At 41.7% G+C, this 19,495-nt stretch overlaps 2 protein-coding genes across 2 annotated transcripts; one reads left to right on the top strand and one right to left on the bottom strand.

Annotated features, from left to right (window-relative positions):
- Window positions 1-2,255: 2,255 nt before the first annotated feature.
- Window positions 2,256-8,739, bottom strand: wnt9b (wingless-type MMTV integration site family, member 9B). The gene is made up of 4 exons (XM_041957147.1): window positions 8,355-8,739; window positions 7,462-7,715; window positions 5,714-5,979; window positions 2,256-4,231 (listed from the first exon to the last, which is right to left on the bottom strand). Exons 1-4 carry the CDS (start codon window positions 8,438-8,440, stop codon window positions 3,770-3,772), a joined length of 1,068 nt encoding a protein of 355 aa, XP_041813081.1. The 5' UTR covers window positions 8,441-8,739; the 3' UTR covers window positions 2,256-3,769.
- Window positions 8,740-10,690: 1,951 nt separating this feature from the next.
- arf2a (ADP-ribosylation factor 2a) lies at window positions 10,691-18,668 on the top strand. Its single transcript, XM_041956187.1, has 5 exons — window positions 10,691-10,770; window positions 15,219-15,373; window positions 15,510-15,620; window positions 15,729-15,853; window positions 16,137-18,668. Exons 2-5 carry the CDS (start codon window positions 15,229-15,231, stop codon window positions 16,296-16,298), a joined length of 543 nt encoding a protein of 180 aa, XP_041812121.1. The 5' UTR covers window positions 10,691-10,770; window positions 15,219-15,228; the 3' UTR covers window positions 16,299-18,668.
- Window positions 18,669-19,495: the final 827 nt, after the last annotated feature.

Here is a 19,495-nt window from a genome sequence, read left to right as displayed (position 1 = left end):
GCTTTGTGTCCTTGAGCAAAGTATCTACCAAGCCTTCCATGCTTCAGTTAACATCTACTGTTCTTACACAAATGAGTGATGTATAAACCCGAGAGCTATGTACGTTGCTTTGGATAATATCTTTTTGCTAAGCAACACAAATATAATGCATTTCTCAAAAAACGCCCTAGCCCTGGTGTGCCGATTCATCTTCATCTATCAGAACACCGTGCACTGCTGCAGCCCAGCCCATAGTAACCTTTACCTGAACCAGGCCGATGCAGACACGAGGGATAGTGTTACCACCAGCGTCACCCTACATTATCTATGTCATTCAGTGTCTCAGGGCGACAGAGAGAAGCTCCAGCATACAGCAGGCCAACATGTAGTCCACACCCGCACAGGAAAGCCTGACTACAAACACACACTCACACATCACTCCCACTGAAGTGACCACAGGTGTGCACACGGCAAGTATGCACACACACATATGCAAAAACCTTTCTGCCCTCACCTGTCTCCTGTCAGGGCTGTTTCAAACACACACACATGAGCTTGCACACTGCACCCCTGCGCCGTCCAACCCCCCACCCTGCTCAAAGCAGCCGCCCTCGGGGCTTGTGCGTGCGAATCCGGCTGTGGACTCAGCAGCCCCCATCGCTGCACCCCCTCCGCTCAGGGTAGTGAGGGAAATGAAGGCTTTAGGAGTTCATTATAAAACAACAACAGCAGCAGCAGGGGATAGGCCTCCTGGGGCCACAAACTATCCCCTTCTCATCCCTCCATCCTCATCTTTTTCCTTTATGTCCCTCAGTATCTCAATCCCGGTCCACCCTGCTCCCTGCGACACACTCCTCTCTCTCCCTCCTTATCCCACAGCTCTGCAGAGAAGAACGTGGCTTTTTGAAAATGCGCCATTCATGCTGAATGAAGTTAAATATTGATCCGCAATATTATAATACGACGAGTTAATATAGTGAGTCTGTAGTCTGAGCTGATGAACTTGTTTGACCTCAGACATCAGAAAGACGGCTGACACATTTATGTATCACCGAAATGAAGTTTCCAACTTTATTGTCCAAAACGGGAAATTAATATTGAAGCAAAGAATACGAGCGAAGGTTTATATTGGTAGTATGACGCAGTTATTAGATAGATAAAAACATATTGTTGCTATCTCGTAAAAACCTCAAAAACAGCCGTGCTTTCAGCTTTGTCACAGGGTTTTCTTCAGCCAGGCCACTGAAATGGTGTATTAAACTTTTAGAAGTGTGAGAATTTTCTCAACCCATAAAGAAATGCTTAAGTGCACTTTATGAATGTAAAAAGGTAACTTTCAAAGCATTTTGTCTGTACATAACCGATAATGGAGATAGATGTAGAAGATACAAAGGCGTGATTTTTCTGCAGTGGCATTTATTCTCCTTTTACACTTGCTGATTTACCCTTTGGACATTTGGCCCATCTCATAGCTTTGTCATTGTTTTTCATTGCAACATTTTCTTAAAAAAATTGCTGATTCTTGCCCCCGAGGCATGCAAGCATACTCATCACACTGGGAGATAATTAGCTCTAACAATACCATATAGTGTACATCCATTAAAGGGATTTTTAAGGTCATAAAACTCAGTAATTTTGAAATCGTCTTATAATTCACTGCAATACTTGGGGTCTCTGGTTGATGTTCTAATAAGGAATAATAATGTGTAATCATAGTAATTAGAGGGCAACATCAAAAGCACCAGAGCACACACTATAAATGCCTCATACAATAGCCCCCTGTATGCTGTAGGTTCACTGATGCCTTGCAAATGAGTGGAAAGTTATGATTCACGGATAATAGCGCGTAAACTGCTCTCATCGTCATTCTGGGGCAGCCAAATGTTACTTTCTGATGGTGAACCGTGGGTCAAACGCTCTGTAAGACAGCATTCTCCTGAGTCATCATCTTTGTCATCATCGTCATTATGATTGTCATCGTGGTTGGTGTGCGGGCTGGAGGCACAACACCTGTAAGCGTGTCCTCCACAGACTCATCCACCCACCCCAGGCCTTTTACCAGGCGGTTGAGGGTGATGCAGCGAGACCACAGCACTTTTCAGATGAAAAGGAGGGCAGGGCAGTATCAGCAGGAAGTGGTTTTTGCTCGACAGATGCAGGGCGCAGAGTTTCAGGCAGGTGTATTGCTGCCACGTTGCGTGTGGAGTGTGTGTGCGTGTGTGAGAGCACGACCGAGGGCGACTGAACAAGACACAACCAACACATAACGCTTACAAATGTACGTCCATTTATTCATCTTATTTATTTTAAATAAGAATGTAATGCAGCAAGATTAAAAAAAAACATTTGCTTTTGAAATATGGACATATATTACCAAATTCAAAAGAACTGTACAAAAAAATCTAACATATGATCTTTAAAACAAAGGATAGGACACAACTCTGCATAGCTCATAAATCTGACTGATTTTTGCCAAAAGATGAAGTGAGGTAGAAAATTATGATTCCACATTGTCACACGCCTGCAGCCCTGACATGAGTTATATTCATATTATATATACAGCCCAGAATCACTCAAGCAAGACATAAACTGGCCAGTGAAATAAACCCTTTGGGTCCAACGTGCACTTCTGACCCGCACACATGGACGCAGAAAAGCTGTCTCGGATGCAAGCGCACAAGAGTAAACATGGTGATTTTCTTTGATTAGCAATTTGGGAAAATAAGGAGCGTGATTAGCCCACTTCAAAGGCATTTAGAACAAAGATGTGGCTAAATTAGACTTTGAAGACCAAATGGTTCGGTCAGGCGATTTCAAGCTTGAAAGTGTAGCATAGTGTGTGTGCTTCTATTAATAGAGGAAGAACAAGAGGAGGGCTGGTACGTTCAGAAGTGTTTTTCATTCTTTGTTTTTCAAAGACAGTGTTTGGTGTTTCCTTTACTATTACCCCAGGGTATTTCCCTTTGTTGTGTGGAGCACACATTAGGCTACATGTAGAGATTTCCATAGACATTTCCATAAGAGCAACTGAAACCCAGCTTGTTTCTTTCCACAATAACCGTGTTAATGCGGGTGGGTACAATGTATATCAGTGGCATCAACCACCCCTCAAAGCTTCCAGTGATTCTATTTCAACATATATTTAAACAGTTTTTCTAACTTCTATGATTAATTATACACTTTCTATCATGAGTAGCGAGGGCAACTTAAGTGCTTTTTAATCAGAAATGAACCCAAACACAGCAGACAAGAAGACAGACAGGTGGATTCCTTTTAAGGCCATTTCAGCCTCAGTGGCAACACTCACTGACAAAAAGGATAAGGTAAAGCAGCAGGACAACAGACACCATGACTGATGCAATAAATAGTCAAGTGGAAGGAGCCAATGCAATTACAATACAACAAAGTCACTGTCGGTCCCACTGCAGACGGGGGTCTGACGTCGTACTGCTGGTGCCATCCAGTCCAGTCCAGTACCTGTTTTAAGAGCTTGCTTCCCTCTGTCCCAGAAGAGCGGCGTTTTCAGTGCATCCAGCGAGAGAAAAGCAGAGCAGTTTGAAAACATCCTCACCTACAGTAAGCTGCTGCATATCAAATCAGTGACGATTAGCAAATAACCAGCAATATTATAATGTTACAAGTGTATGTTCCTCCCCAAATAACATGCGGGTCAGAGCGGAGATCTGCAAAGACATGCTCTGATGCGAGGTCCCTCAGTGAATACAGGAGCTTATAGTTCAGCCATGTCTTTCTTTGCGCACTGCCTATATTTGTTCTATCTCTTCGTTTGTTATGCGTTTTTACATGTGTACACCTCCTCCTCTCTCACGCACGTCTGGCACTCCACGTGGCAGCACCAGCGCACCTGGCAGTGGCAGGACAGGCTGGTGAGGCGCATGGCTGTGTTGTAACCACGTCCGCAGCACAGGCTCTGACAGCTGGTGTCTTTGGCGCACGACCGGCCGCCCGTACCTGCGGAGTAGCGGGAGGGCCTGCAGAAGCTGGGGGACTCTTCCAGGTAGACCAGGTCAGTGGTGCGGAGGCTCTGGCCGTGTCGACGGGGGCCCGCGAGCTCCGTCTCCCCGGTGGCCGCGTTGGTGACGCTCAGCACTCGCACCGCGGTATCGTATCGATACTTCAGCAGCCGCCCGGTGTCGTGGAAAGGGGACAGCTGCTTCCAACAAGTCCGCACGGCGCAAGAGCCGGAGACGCCGTGACACTTGCAGGTTGTTTTCAGCCCGCTCTTCACTGCCTGAGATGGGAGGGGGGAAAAAAGCAGGAGAGGGGGAGAAAAAAAGGGAGAGATGTCAGTTCTTTCAGTTTGATTCATGACCTGGCCTCTTATCTGGGAGGTCTATCTGGACAGAGTGAGACAGTTTCCTGCAGGGTGGGTAGGGGGTTAGGGGTGGTGGTCTGCGGATGGTGCGCCTTTAGCCCACCTCAGTCAAAATTTTTGACATAGTGGGTTGGGGGAGGCTGTTCAGCATGTCGTATTTCATTTACCTCACATTTCTCACTTGGACAGCTCGGGCATTTTCCTTTTTTTCTCTCTTTTTTTTGCTCAATGTGTTGAAACTAGCTCTGTCTGCTCCTCTCCTGTCTCTCTTTGCTGAAGCCTGAGGCAGAGGTGACAAACAGTGCAGACGGTGGAATCTCTCCACCCTGTTCTTTGTACATGCCTGCTCATGGTAAAAACATTGATAAGAATTTCTGCGCAAGAAGTGCCAAAAAATTTGCAGCAGCGGTTGGTGGTGGTGCCCCTGATTTAGATTTGGGTTAATAGTTCACCGAGCTCGATGGTCGCTGATGAGAGCGCGATCACTCAGCCTGAGAGCTGCTGTCTTGGCGGGGGCCAGAGACAGGTCATGCAGACGGAGCCAGAGGGTACCCGTGGGTTGAAAAGTTCTGCTCAGTTCCTCCCTTTGCAGGTATGAACCCCTCGGGGGCTTCAGAGCACCATTACTGAGGGAGGGATGAGGGGGACCACTTCATGTTTTTGTTAACACGGCTCGTGGTCCCTTCTCAACCACATTGGTAAAGTGAGGAAAACATTTAACCGAGCAAAGATGAGATAAGGCAGTTGCCCTCAGCTCATCCTGTTTGCGGCTTCTTTTTGTCTCCACCATCTCTGTTGCTATCTAGGTGTGAGCTACAGGAGCAGGACCCCGGGGCCTGTCCTGTTGGAGCTACACAGGGTGGTTATGAACATTAGGTGGATTTATGAAGCGCACGGTGATCCAGTAAGTGGAAAAAAATGCTCGCTCGTATATTAAAAAGAGGCCACGGTTATAATCGTCCCCCCTCGACATGAGACCTTTAATTTTCTGTAGGCCCGCACAGCAAGCTTTATCATGCCTGAGAACACCTGGCTCCAACGAGCCCACAGCCGTCTCGTCTCCCTGCTACGCTGCCTCACCCTGCGCCTCTGTGTTATCCACCAAGGCCAACGACGGCAACAAATAAGGGGGGCGTTTGTCTGGCTGGCACCGTGCAAAACATGCAGGTGAGGATTACAATTCTGCATCCTCTGATGGTGCGGGAGCGTGCCAGAGGTATAATTGTCATGTAAAATTGCAGCCCAACTAATTGAGGTACGTGTGGCGCAGGTAAAGGTGATGTTTTTGATGCCTTGGGCTTGGGAGGCAACATCACCATAAAGGGAGCGAGGGGGCGACCTCGCTGAGGCACATTTGACGCAACTCCACTTCCTCTCGGTTTGTTTGTTCACACTCACCCGAATTCCGACGTTGATGTTGTGGGCGTCGACCTGAGCCCTCAGGTCCTTGCTGACCCTCTTCTGGCCGAGGAACTTCTTTAGGAACTTGGTGCTATATTTCAGGTTGTCCCCGCAGACCCCCCACTGCCACGCTTCCCGGTGCTGGATGCCGGGGGAGTCGTCACACGTGCACCTCTCCATCCGACCTGAGCTGCACGCTTTGGCGAGCGCGTGGGTCAGCGCCGCAGAGGACACCGCCAGCAGAAAGGCAGTCTCCTTGAACGCTGGGATGGACGCAAAGTACACCAGAGGAGGTGGAATAACTTGTAAAAATTCAAATGCGCATGAAGGACAGATTTAACGAGCTGAATTTCCAGAGATTTTAATGCAAACCTATTTGTGGCATTAGAGACATGTGCTCTGAGTGCTGTGTATATCTTAAGGGATTCATACATAGTTCACAACCATCACACTGTTTTGCACCACTGAGTAAGCCTCTGAGCCAAAGTGTTTACAAAGTGTTCACTACGTTGTCATGGTTTACTACAACCTCAGCGTTATTCTGCAAGTTTTCTTGTGTCATAATTCCTCCTCTGACCTTTTCTTTTGGTTCTGCACTGTTATTTGCTTCACCCAGAGCCATCACCAGTATATATTTTGATCCAATTAATTATTATTTTGGCTAGGAAGGATTTTCCCAGATGAAAGTGGGTAATCGTGCCACCCTTTTCCTCTGGGAATGGGCGCTTTCCCGAGATAAAAATAACCACAGGGCTCGAGCGCTCTCCACCGCACCACATTTCTTGGCTTTCTACTCCCTCATTACCTCCATGCTGACCTGTTCATGTTCTCCCACACACTGATATCCATATGCATAAAGCCTGGATGATCCTCAAGCATTTTCTGTGCACAGCAAACCTGCAGGGGACTTGAGCCACATGCAGAGTGGTGATTTAGTATGGGCATTTTTTTTCTCCAAGTGTAGCCAATCAATGGTTATATCATGGGAAAAGTATTCAAGTAGGCAACTTTTGGAAACTTTTTTCAGGGGCTGCATCAAGTGACGGGTCTGTGCAGCACATCTTAAGGGACACACAATGAAAAACTGAAGGGTTTATAAGTGTCACCTGGTGTCATTGTCACAAATGCTTTGGTAATCTATTGGCCAGACGTACGCAGTCACAACTCTGGCAAAATCTAGCTAAATACTAGCTCAAGCTAATTTCCATGTTCTAAGATCAATTTTAGGTCAATTCAGGTCTTACTTTAAAGGTTATGATCATAAGGCAGCAACAACCAGTACAAACAAAAATGAATAAGCCTAAAAATTATTTTGTTTGCATTGTTATAAGAATACAGTTATTAGTAATTCTATATTGTGATAAACATTATTTTACATATAAATATGTATTTGAATTTGGTTTGTGGGTCACACCATTGATAATACAAAAATCAATATTAATATTTTATCAAAGTTGGATGGGAATCATGTGTGATTACTGTCTCCAGTCTTGGCTCCAAACTTTAGTAGCAGCTCAACTGGGGATAAACTTTCTCACCCTGTGTTTTTTCTCCTCTCACTGCTTTTGCTGCAGATAATCACTGTGAGATAAATAGATGTCGATGCGGCAGATCATGCCCAGAGACACTTTCACAGGACGGATGCTTCTGTGCAAACACACCGCGGGTCATCTGAACGAGTGATGGAGGTAAAAATCGGGCAGCTCGGTAGCTGTTTCGCGTGAGGTAAATGATGAACGGCTCACCTCTTTTCAGGAGGCTCCCTCGGCCGTCCAGACTGCAGTTCCAGCGCTCATTCCTGAACTGATACCGACACTCCAGAAGGCTGAGGCGCACCGACTCCCGCAGCGTCTCGGCCAAACCAGGTTCCCTGCGACACAGTCTCTTCTGCCGCCTGGTCAGAGTCATCTGCTCGCACTGCTTTAGGTGGGCCTTGCCTGTCGGAGCTTCATTGGAAAACGGACCTGGTAAAAACACCAAGGGCTCTCGACCTGTCAGCCTGGGATGAGGGAAAAAAAAACATTAGAAATTCCGGTGAGTTGCATTTTTAGGTAAGCCGTAGACAGATGCAATCCACTTTTCTAACTTTGAAATAAACTGTAGATCTGCAATAACGCGGTGAAACATATCCAAATAATTATTCTATCACTGACATTAAAATATGTGCCATCGGCGAGTTAATCTGTTGCAGTTTGTTCTGGGTAGCTTGCTCAGTCTTGACACCTGAAAATGTTAATTTCTCTGTCAGAAATTTTAAACAAAGAAGCGCTGTATTCTTCCAGTTTTCTTGATTGGTCAATACTGTAAACAACAGAAACCCATATACAGGAAAAACGGATGGACATTCACCAAGTCCAGGAAAACCGCGTAAAGATACACAAATAATTAAGATTAAAGTGGCTGAGAAACAATTTAAATTACCACTGGCGATAAGTACGGTTTATTGCAGCAAATTAGCTGGACAATTAGCAAAAGAGGGAATGTTTCGGACAACACAATAACGATTTGCTGCGATAGTTTGTGCACAATTACGCGTGCGCAATTTGGCTAAAGTTTATAAATGTTGTTGAGATTTCTTCAAAACAAAGAAGGCAATCGATTAATGTGATGGGCAGAATTAAAAAGCAAAGCGACTGACCCAAAATAAGCTGCAGAGTGCGAGAGGAGGATGCAGAGCGCGATGAGTCGCAGTAGGCAGGCGGTCCGTGGGAGCCTGGAGCGCATGGTGCCGGGTTGGCGCTGCTCTTCATCTCGCTGATTCTTCAACGGAGAAAGTCTCTGCCGTCTGGTCGGCGCACCTCTTTAAGGGGCCCCACATGCACACAGACTTTCAATCCAGTGCGTCAGGCGCAGTGGTTCGCGGGGTGGTGGGGGGGCATCATCATCTTGCTGCACCCTCATTGGATTCTCTCAATATTGTTACTGTATGTTCACTCCCACTGTAACGCCACCCAGGTGGTCGGAGCTACAAAATCACTGGCTTTACCTGCTACAGTGTAATATAGAGATCTCGGATGCACCTGAGCGCCCATCCCTAGCATGTTCAGGTCTCCAGCCATCCTGGTTACACGCTGGAATCGAAACCTCAAATCCAGCCCGTTTTACAAGCAGGGAAGCTCTGTTTAAAAAAAAAATATCCCTCGCTTTGATTTCAGAGATTTTTATTTGTGGTCAGTCTGTCTCCACTCCTCATTCCACTCAGATTTTATCTTTGAATAAACTGTGATTCTGTTGATCAGTAGTCTTAGAAATGCTGTTCAGCATCTTTATGGTGGTTTCATGTGTGAAGCGCCACCAGACCCCAAATTTACCCCATAAGGTTAGACTTAAAAACACATCCACTCTGAAGTGACCTTGACCAACAGGTTGCATTTTCTGACCATATTAGTGATTAGACATATAGGTTATTACATTATAATCACTGGGATTAGGCAGCACATATCCATCAATCATGAAAACAAATTAAAGTGCAGCATTAAAGAGAACCCTACGGATGATAAATGAATGATCCATGAAGTCTGAGATTGAAGGACACGAACATACAGTATATTATTAAAGGCACCATATCCGGTTCCTGCAATCAAACTACATGCAAACTTCATTAGTTCCTTAAAAAAAAAACAACCATAGACGGAGCCCCATCTAGTGGATTCAGTACAGAAATTGCATGGAGGTAAACTTTGCAAAGGATGACCGAATCTGAGGAGACACGAAATTCAGAATACACCATGGCTGCACATCTGGTGCAAATGATTATTGATTATTTCACTTAATGCAGATTATTTTTTTGATGTATCATTTGGTAAACCAAATGTCGGTTAAAAAATTCCCATCAAAGTTTCCTAACGCCAAAGGTGACTTTAGGTATTTTGTTTTGGCTGACCGACAGTCCAACGGCCAAAGATATTCAGCCAACTATCATATGACGAAAGCAGCAAATCCTCACAATCATGAAATTATAACCAGAGAATATTTGCCTTTTTTGCTTGAAAAATTACTTGAACGATTAATCGATTATCCAAATAGTAGCTGATTATTTTTCTGACGATTGATTAATCGACTGATTTGGTTTGTTTCAGTTTCATTATCAGGTTTTTCGTTGAAAAGACTGAAAACTATTTGTTTGTCACACAGTATATGCTTGGTTATTTCAATGGCTAAAAGCCTCAGTGATATTTTATCCTCACAGGATGTAGTAGCACAACAATCTGCTGGACACAAAGGTTGATCTGGCACCAGGCCTTTGCCAGAACACCCCCAGGTCTACTCTTCGCTTATAGTCCTTTGACAGACTCAATTCTTCCTCCTCTGACAGGGGTCATTTCCACTGGGGATGAATGGACAAGTAAAAATCCTAATTTTGGTTTCATTTTCGTTTAATTCCCTTCCTAAAATCTTTTAGCATCTTACTGTGACTGTCTATTCACCAAAATACGGATGAGAAAAGATACTTTACATTTCAGTGATTATATTTTGTAAATATCAGGACCAATACCATTATGAGATAGGCTACGTCCTGGTTGGTACAAGATCAGAGGTTCAGGGTATAAGTAGGTAACAAAAGGATCCAACTACATACATTCACTAAAAATGTTATTAGAAGACATAATATAATGACATTGTACACTATCTTGTATAGTCTGTTTGTGAGCGAATGTATGTAATCTGCTCCATAATTGTCAAATTGACATAAAAGCTGATCTAGGCTTCTTCTCTAATATCAGTCTTTATTATCAGGTGGATCATGCGCTGAATGACTTTTTCTGTGCAGTGACAAATTATTTATGGAGGAGGAGGCCCAAATTTCAGATAGTTAACCCATTAAAGTCTCTCTCTATCTCTTTTACCCGTGTGCTACTGTAGATTTATAATTCTGTCCGCACTCCTTACCACTTGGTGGCGCTAATGTGTCATTTCGATGTTTGTCCCCGTCATAAATACCAAGAACAAGATAAAACGGTTGATGATGACGAGGAAGACGACGACTGTGCCGGAAAACGCCATTTTGTTGTTGAACGGGACCAGCGACGAAGGCTTAAGAAGCACTAGTGCAGGTAACGTTACAAACGTTATTTGGAAACAGTAAACCCTAGAGTTTCAAAGATATAGTTTCATGTAAAAAGAGGGGTGGAGACAAATTATGTGCTAACTTATTTAATGTTACATTTTGCTGTAAATTGTGGAAGCTTGAAGCCGGACACTTCGGACAGTTCGTTAGCTGTTTCCTTAGCAGTTGAACTTTAGCGCGACCGTGTTTGCTTAGGAAGTTTTTAAACATTTCAACTCTGAATAGAAACTCCTCCCAAATAATAACCAGCGAATTCGTCAGCCGGTGTCGTCTTTGTGCTTAGTTTTTTTGTCTTTGCCATGTTTTAGTTAATGTTATTCTTATAATCCAGGACTCCTAAACCATAAATTGCAAGGCTAGCTAGCTATCATTAACGAGTTTCCATTCGGGTCGACGCGAACTCCTCTTCCTGCTTTATGGCTAACGTTAGCTCGCTAATAGTAAGAGCGTTAAAACGCAGTTAATAATCCAACTGCAGGGAAAGCGTTACCTTTTGTCACCAGTTAAACTTCATTCAGTTATGGTACTTAAATTTCAACAGATAAATAATTTAAAACAAGGTTATGTTAAATATGTTGACGCTAACGTGCACACAACTGACCGACCTTAATTCAAATGGCTTCAGGGCAGCGTAAAACACAAGATGACTTTTTTTTATTTTATTTAACTCAATTAGCATCGCAGACGTCTACCTGAAGCTAGACTGGTGCGGTACCTGTCGGCGTCTGCTTTTAGTCAGCAACGTTAGTCCATAAAGTAACGTAACCTTTGCACGGACACTAGTTTCCTTCTCAAGAATGATTTCGTCAGTTTTAAATAAGCCACCAGAAAAAAAAAATCTCAAACTTCGAAGACTAATTCTGTAGTATTGTCCAAAAACCTCCAATAATACTTGCGTCACGTTGCGCTGACAAGAACCTGTCATTCGTGTTTACCTAAGAGGAGCAGCTATTTACTGGGCGTGCGCAATTTTCTAACCCTACCTAGATTTTACCACTACCAGTAGAAATAATTCTGATATCAATGCTGTTAGGAAAAAAGTCTGAATATTTAAAAAAAAAAAAAAACTGTTTCCATATTCCCCAAGTCAGAGGTCATATCTTCAAATTGTCTACTTTCTCCAACCAACACTCCAAAACCCAGCTAGCTATATATATATAAATCAAACAGAGAAAAGCAGCAAACCCTCAATGAAGAAGCTGAACCCAGCAAATATTTGGCATTGGCATTAAATGATTAATTGATTAACCACACAATTGCCAATTAATAATTTTAATGAATAGACTAATTGTTTCAGCACTGCATGATTATGCTACTGACAGTGCAAGATAAAAATTGAACTGATATTTGTAGGACCGTTGGAATCGTTTTTTTTTCTTTCTTTGTTGGTTAATTCACACGTACCACTGATCTTTTTCTATTTTCCTCAGTCACTGACCTTACAGCGTACCTCTAAAATAGCTACTGGTCCATAGAAGCCTTTCTCATTGTTTCTTCTTTATCCTCAGTATAATACACCTCACAGTACTCTTTGCTCGATCATGTTTTGTCTATTAATACAACAGATTTTAATAGATGAGCTAGGCTCTTTATTGTGGGTCCATTGTGTTTGACAGGTTGCTGACAAATAATTGGCTGTGTTATGTCATAGCACTGAAGTTAATAGTCATCAGCCTTCACAGTCATAGTGTCTTGATAGACAGACAGACAGACAGACAGACGGACAGACAGACTTTATTTATCCCAAGCTGGGAAATTGCAGTGCAGCAGCAGCATTACACACAGTGAAATAAGTGAAAATAAGACTATAAAGAACAAACTATACATAATAAAAATATAAAAATAGCGAGCAGTAAAAAGATTATATACATAACAAAATAATAAAATAGCCAAATAGTAAACAGTAGTAAAAAGTATTGCCAAACAGCAGAGGATAGGGCTGCATGCGTTTTGTTTTTATCTTTCCCCTTTAATTGATTTAGCAAATCTTAATATTAATTACTTTCTGCCCACAGATTTTGTTTGGGATATTTTGGATATCTAAAAACATAATGCGGAGAGAACAAGCAGAGTTTTTTTGCAAGCTTTATTACAGTACCACCTGGGTGAACAGGCTCCGTCTTGTGCTAAATTTGTTGCACCAAAACAATCACTGTTCTCCTCAAGGTGAACTTGCCAGCAATTTGTTTTCAGACTATTAGAGTCAGTGGGAGCTTTTATTCACTAATAACACTAAACATTGTTCAAATGTCATTGAAAGTCATATTTTTTCTGAATATTATTATCTACTCTGGCTGTCTAATGAGCTGTGTTAAACCAACGTATAGATGCATCAGAGAAGCTGTATGCTGAAGATTCACTGTAGGCCCCCCACATACTGAGCCCCCCTGTTAAATGGATCCTTAGTATTTCAACACATTGCATTGTGATACATTCTGTGCATTTCTTACAATGAGCCATGTTACATTTCATTAATGCTGGGATTTATAAGATAGATACTTTATAAATCTCCAAGGAGAATTTTAATAATAATAATAATAATAATAATGTATTACCGCACCATTTTACCTGCCATCTACACTTGGGTGCAAGTATTGTGTTACCTGCCTCGTGTCACGGTTTCACTGATCAGCCCTACGTGTGAAAACTACAATTGAGGGAAATCTTGTATATGCTAATGTTTGGGTAGTCTTTTAAATGTTAACTTGTTGGTACTGCTTACAGTTAAAATAATCAAATTGAACAGGAGTCCTTGCATTTCCTTGCGCTCTGTAGTTGTGTCCAGTGAGTTTGAGGAAATGTCCCCCTGAGACTGGTAGATTGGTGACTTTGCAGGCTGTCTGACATATGATCAGCCTCAGCTGCTGGTCATGAGCACATCCTGCAGTATAGTTAATTTGAAACACTGCATAATGGAGTTGACACTACTGGACATACAACCAGTCCTACAACAGCTGTATAGCCAGTGGATTAAAGCAACTTTTCCTGTTTTTCTCTAAAGTTTTAGAACAGGATTTACTGGAAAATTTTACATCTTCAGGCCTCCAAAATTATTTGAATAAAAAGGAAGAAAATAACTTTATGATTGAAGTGATAACCAGTAGCTACACTATACGTAGCCAGTAATGAGGAGTTTTCTTCATACAAAGGCGACAAATTTAAAAAAAAAAAAAAAAAAAGAAAACTGCAGAAATCTCCTAGATCTAGAAATCTACTCGATCTACTCACAGTTGTACAGTGATTGTTGCAGAGTGATGTGTCTTTTACCTTATAAACAATTTGGCAGAGTACAGACACCAGCTGCAGAGAGCACACAAACCAGACAAGAGTTTTATTTTGGCCTGTCAGTTAAGTCATAATGATTAACGTCAGGTGATATGATATCGCTTTAGACCTTAAGTCATTTTAACTGGCGAAAGCAACGGTTAATGCTAGCTAAAATGAGAAGTTGACAATATGATATAATATAAATAATTTGCTGTACAACTACAGTGGAGTATAATTTCGCAATCCAAAACATAAATGGTAAACAACAGGTCTTGGTCTCAACTCCTCAGAATTGAAACAAAAGGGCCTTTTTTCTAGACTGGATATTTTGCATTGTCATCCAACAATCTGAGATCTGTTGTACACAAGGCAGTGTCATCAATTTCTTCTCTGACAATAGATGCAGTTTACCATAATCCAACACTGCCAGAAGACATTTTGTAATTGTAGTTACTTGCTCTTCCTCTGTCTCATCTTGAAGAATGTGCATTCTTTTACTTAGGTGCTTAAGTCTGTTGCACAACCTGTACATTTAGCGCACAGCTGAGCAGAACAAGCTGAGGCACGTTTTCCCTTGTTGTCAACAGACATTGTGCAAAAACCTTAAAACTACTGGAGTATCAGCAGGTGGTAAGTTGAGGAAAATGCAGCAGAAAGATAATTTATACCACTTAGTCACTGAACAACAGTAATCAATTAGCTAATCAACAGAACATGAATCTGCAACTATGTTGATAACTGATTAAATGTCTGTATTCAGACACAGCAAGCAAAGACTGTCTGGGCTCAGACTTGTTCATAAACAATGTAGTGTAATCTGACTGTTCATCTGGTCCACAAACAGGTCTTCCAACTTGGCTTCTTGACCTCCAGCCTATGATGGCAATTTCTAAATAGACATTTAATATTTAAGAGGCTGCAGCTGTTACCTCAATTTACCAGATACATTTAATCAACATTTAGGTAAATCCAAATATTATTTATGCGTCATTAATTTATAGGTCATACAAGATGGTGTTTAGTGATGTCTATTACAGCATTGTCAGCCCACAACTTCAGCTTCTAAATGTGAAACATTTGCACTTTGATAACCTTTCTGTCATTGTTTACAGACTTTTATCTGCATTTTAGAGACCTTACCACTCAATATTGTTTGTCCTTCTGCAGGTGAGCCAAGATGGGGAATCTCGGTAGCATCTTCGCCAAACTTTTTGGCAAGAAAGAAATGAGGATCTTGATGGTAGGACTGGATGCTGCTGGAAAGACCACCATCCTGTACAAGCTCAAACTGGGAGAAATTGTTACCACAATCCCTACCATTGGTGAGTCCTGCCCTGCATCTTCATGAAAAATTCATAGCTTAACCTACAGTCACTGATGTCTTGGCATTGGTGAGAAGACCATGCAGTGTGACAACTCAAACATTTTCATCACTTTGTTTTTTCCTGTCATCCACAGGTTTTAATGTTGAGACTGTAGAATACAAGAACATCAGTTTTACAGTGTGGGATGTCGGTGGTCAGGACAAGATCAGGCCCCTGTGGAGACATTACTTCCAAAACACACAAGGTATTGTGATATTTTTAGACCTTTTCAAGTCTGTTGTACAAGCATTAGCCCATTGTTATCAACTTTATCCACTCCCTCATACAAACCTCACCTCTTTTCCATTTCCAGGCCTTATCTTTGTGGTGGACAGTAATGACAGGGAGCGTATTGGTGAGGCGAAGGACGAGCTGATGCGAATGCTGGCCGAGGATGAGCTGAGGGATGCGGTGCTGCTTGTGTTTGCCAACAAACAGGTGAGTTTGAGTGACTGTCCTTAAAAAAAGAAGCATAATTTGTGGAAGAGCATGGCGCTCATCAATTGGCCATTGATCTGTGATCAATGTGATTGGTATGATCAAAGAAGTAAAGATCGCAGATGCAGCTGTTACATGAAGGCTGGAGAAGTGGGCCTGTGACTGGAGGGTCAATCCCCAGACATGTCACAATAAAAATGTGAAATGTGCAAAGCTTAAAGGAAATGTTATTTGCTTTTTTCATCTTCTTGTTGATTAAATGTTGTGTTTTCTGCTCTTTCAGGACCTGCCCAATGCCATGAATGCAGCTGAGATCACAGACAAATTGGGCTTGCACACCCTGCGCAACCGTAACTGGTATATCCAGGCCACGTGTGCCACTAGTGGAGATGGTCTCTATGAGGGTCTCGACTGGCTTTCAAACATGCTGAGGAGTGCAAAATGATCCATCACTCCACCTCCTGTCCGTCATCTGTGTGCAGTGTGATGGGAGACTCCACTGGTCCTCGTCTGATTCTCTCCCCTCCTTTCCTCTTTTCTTCTGATGCGTTGGACCTTTGGCCAGTGCTCCCCTACATCTGTGTACTGTGTGGGTGTGTTTGGTTGAGTATTTGGTGAATGAGTGTGTGAGCTGAGTGGGAGCAAACTAAATGGTAAATTACTAAATGGTATCATTGCTTTGATCTTCCTGGATTGCTCCATTTTCAAATCAAGTTAAAAGTTGGCCAAAATGAGAAAAACATATTTTTGCTCACTTACCTCCAGAGTGTGCCTTGAACACAGTTAACTCTCAAGCACCTCATCCCTTCAATGTAAGCACATCCAAAGGCACGGGTCTCTATAAAGCAAAGAGTGACACAGGATGTTGAGTGTAGTTGGTCATCTGTAAAGAATGTTTGTAAGAAAAAAAACAAAACAAAAACAAACAGTAATTCCATTTGTACATCTGCTAGTGATATTAAGGCCTTTTTGATAATGGTTCAGAAGCTGCACAATGTAACCCATGTCTTGCTTGATATAATAAAATCCCTGACATCCCAGATCAGTTCACATTCTTTTAAAATTAATGGTTTTTGGTGGATTTCAGTTTTTACTGCTTTAGTGAACACTGGATTCTTTTGATTCTCTCATACTTAATTCTTCATATTTGTAGTTTGAATTGTCAAGTCTGTATGCTGTAGGTCCTGTTAATGGTCAGTTTTGAAATTCAATTCAGTCTCACCTCTGGACGTTATCCCTGTCATGGCTATGGACCAGATATTTATTTACATGGTGACTTGTGTTTTACACACAGTCAAGACTGGGTGTAGAAAAGGCAACAGGTGATTCATGTTTATGTTGTGTGGAGGCGGATGTGTGTATCTCTGGGGTGCTATGCGAGTTTCAACTACATCCAGTCCACTACAAAACAGTGAGGCCTTTTTAGAGTTGCTCCCACTCTACTCTTTATTTACTTATAGTCTTACTCTCTCGTATGTAGTTCTTTCTGTTAGGGTCTGTTTTTTGGGTTTTTTTTTTTTTTTTTTCATGTTACTGTTGATTCATGCATGACCTGGTTACCTTAAGCATGAGCTGAGGTCCAGGTGTGTAGTCTTTTGATTGAAAGGCTTTTGGGACCAATTGGTTGGATTCAGAAAGGGCTCATTGTGTTTGGTTCAGTTTTGGATTTGTCTGTAGAGAGTGAGGTCGCCCCCTCCTGTGTTTTTTCAGAGGACACGTGCTCTTGAACAAATTGTCAGCGCTGTTATAGACGGTACAGTTGAATTGGAAGTGTTTGCTCTGGCCTACTGTGTGAATCTGCACTGTAAATGCTTCCTCGATGCTTCAGGCTTTATGGTGTTTTTCCTGCATGTAGCCATGGCACTTCCCCTGGATTTATTATCCCTATGATGCCATTTGCACAACCTCATCAGCTTGCACAACACAGGCCTATGTGAAGACAGTGGTTTATCCATCAGCCTTTGCAAAGAACCCATCCCATTGCTCTACACCAGCAGACATTAAAATGTACAGGTAAGAATGTTGCACCAGTTAACCCACTAACTACAGTTTCCCACACATCCATTGATCCCAAAGGCTTCTACAATTAATAATGAAACCAATCTTGAACTGTGCACATCCCTTACTGAGTGAAGATGACTCTAAGGTCATAATATCACACTGACCTCTAAAGGAAAATACATTTTCCCCTTTTGTGTTTGTACAACTGGACATGTAGGTGTTTTCTTGAAAACCTGTAACTGAGTGACTCTTCTTTTGGGCTTTGTCCGTATGTTATGGAATTTCCTAAACATCTGTAGAGTTCATGGGATATGTGACATGATCTGGTATACAGCAAGAAATACAAATGTATATAATCTGTAAGAAAATGTATTTTAACTTAACATCAGCCACCTACCCTTGTTCAGACATGAAGCTTTAATTTTCAAGATCGTTTCTGTACAAATGACAAGGTATGTGCATATGTATTTCTTAATTACCCTTTACGCTTTTTTAAATTCATCTTGTAACATCGGATAAATGCACTATAATAAAGAGATCTCTATTGTAAAGCTTTTTCCAAATGCATTATTAATGCATCATGGTGATGAGTGAAATGTTTTTAATTCCTTTGTTGTTTAGTTAGCCAAAGTCATATTAAAATTGAATAAATTCACATAATAAAAACAGGCCAGTGATAAGTGTCTGTCTGAGATCATGCTGTGTGTGTGTGGCTCAGAACCAGATGCTTGAGACTGAGGCTGAAAACCATGTATCACTGAAAAAAAAAAAAAAACCCAAAAATCAAATTATTTTAAAATGTAACGAGTTACTATAGAAATTGTATTTAGGAAGTATTCATGGGAAGTTAACACACTATCATTTAAACATGTTTAGCAGGTAGACTTTTTGCTATAAGATCATTAAAAATACTAATGTTACTGTGAGTCACATTAATGATAAGTTGAACATTATGCATAATGATTATGCTTAAACCTGAGTGAGGAATTTAATGTAGTATTGCAGTTCATCACTGAGCACTGAAGGGTAGTGAATATTATTATTACCTTCAATGACCCTGCTGTTTATTTCTATTGGTCACACTAATGATTATATTGGATGATACGAGGACAATATTAGCATTGTGTGTGATGTTACCCGGAGTAAACTTTATTACAGTAGTGTTCACTCCCCTCCAGTGGTCACAATGAGAAACTGGAACACTTCATAAAACTACTGGTAAAAACTTCAAAAATAAAACAAATGGAACCGCAATGTTCCTAATATTCACATTCACAATTCAGGCAGTATTTATTCCAGAATGTTTAATGGATTGTATTACTTAGTGCACAGGCTTATATTTTTTGATATCACTGTATTATTAATACAGAAACATAGACCTTGCTGCTATATGAATATCTTTTCATGTAAACAACGGGTATATGGTATAATTATGTGTTTTATTTCCACTGGAGAATGTGTAGTTGTTGATTTTAACTGGAAAACAAACAGGAAACAAACAGCCATTTCTAAATAAGACTTTAAATTGACTAATTGAATGTGTTGCATTTCCTGACGTCGACCACTGGAGGGCAGTGATGACTCATGCTTCTAAATCCACTCAGGTAGTTTGAAGAGAACACTTACACTTCTGGTACAGAA

Source organism: Chelmon rostratus, chromosome 17, assembly GCF_017976325.1.
Source record: "Chelmon rostratus isolate fCheRos1 chromosome 17, fCheRos1.pri, whole genome shotgun sequence".
Classification (NCBI taxonomy): Eukaryota; Metazoa; Chordata; class Actinopteri; order Chaetodontiformes; family Chaetodontidae; genus Chelmon; species Chelmon rostratus.
The sequence above is the reverse complement of the archived record's forward strand: the minus strand, read 5'-3'. Positions and strand labels throughout refer to the sequence as shown.

Coding starts and splice junctions, on each gene's coding strand:
- wnt9b (XM_041957147.1), bottom strand. CDS start 8,440: ATGCGCTCCAGGCTCCCACGGACCGCCTGCCTACTGCGACTCATCGCG. Junction 5,980..7,461: donor AGGGAGCCTCCTGAAAAGAG/GTGAGCCGTTCA, acceptor CGTCCATCCCAG/CGTTCAAGGAGACTGCCTTT. Junction 4,232..5,713: donor ACATCAACGTCGGAATTCGG/GTGAGTGTGAAC, acceptor CTCCCATCTCAG/GCAGTGAAGAGCGGGCTGAA.
- arf2a (XM_041956187.1), top strand. CDS start 15,229: ATGGGGAATCTCGGTAGCATCTTCGCCAAACTTTTTGGCAAGAAAGAA. Junction 15,621..15,728: donor TTACTTCCAAAACACACAAG/GTATTGTGATAT, acceptor TTCCATTTCCAG/GCCTTATCTTTGTGGTGGAC. Junction 15,854..16,136: donor TTGTGTTTGCCAACAAACAG/GTGAGTTTGAGT, acceptor CTGCTCTTTCAG/GACCTGCCCAATGCCATGAA.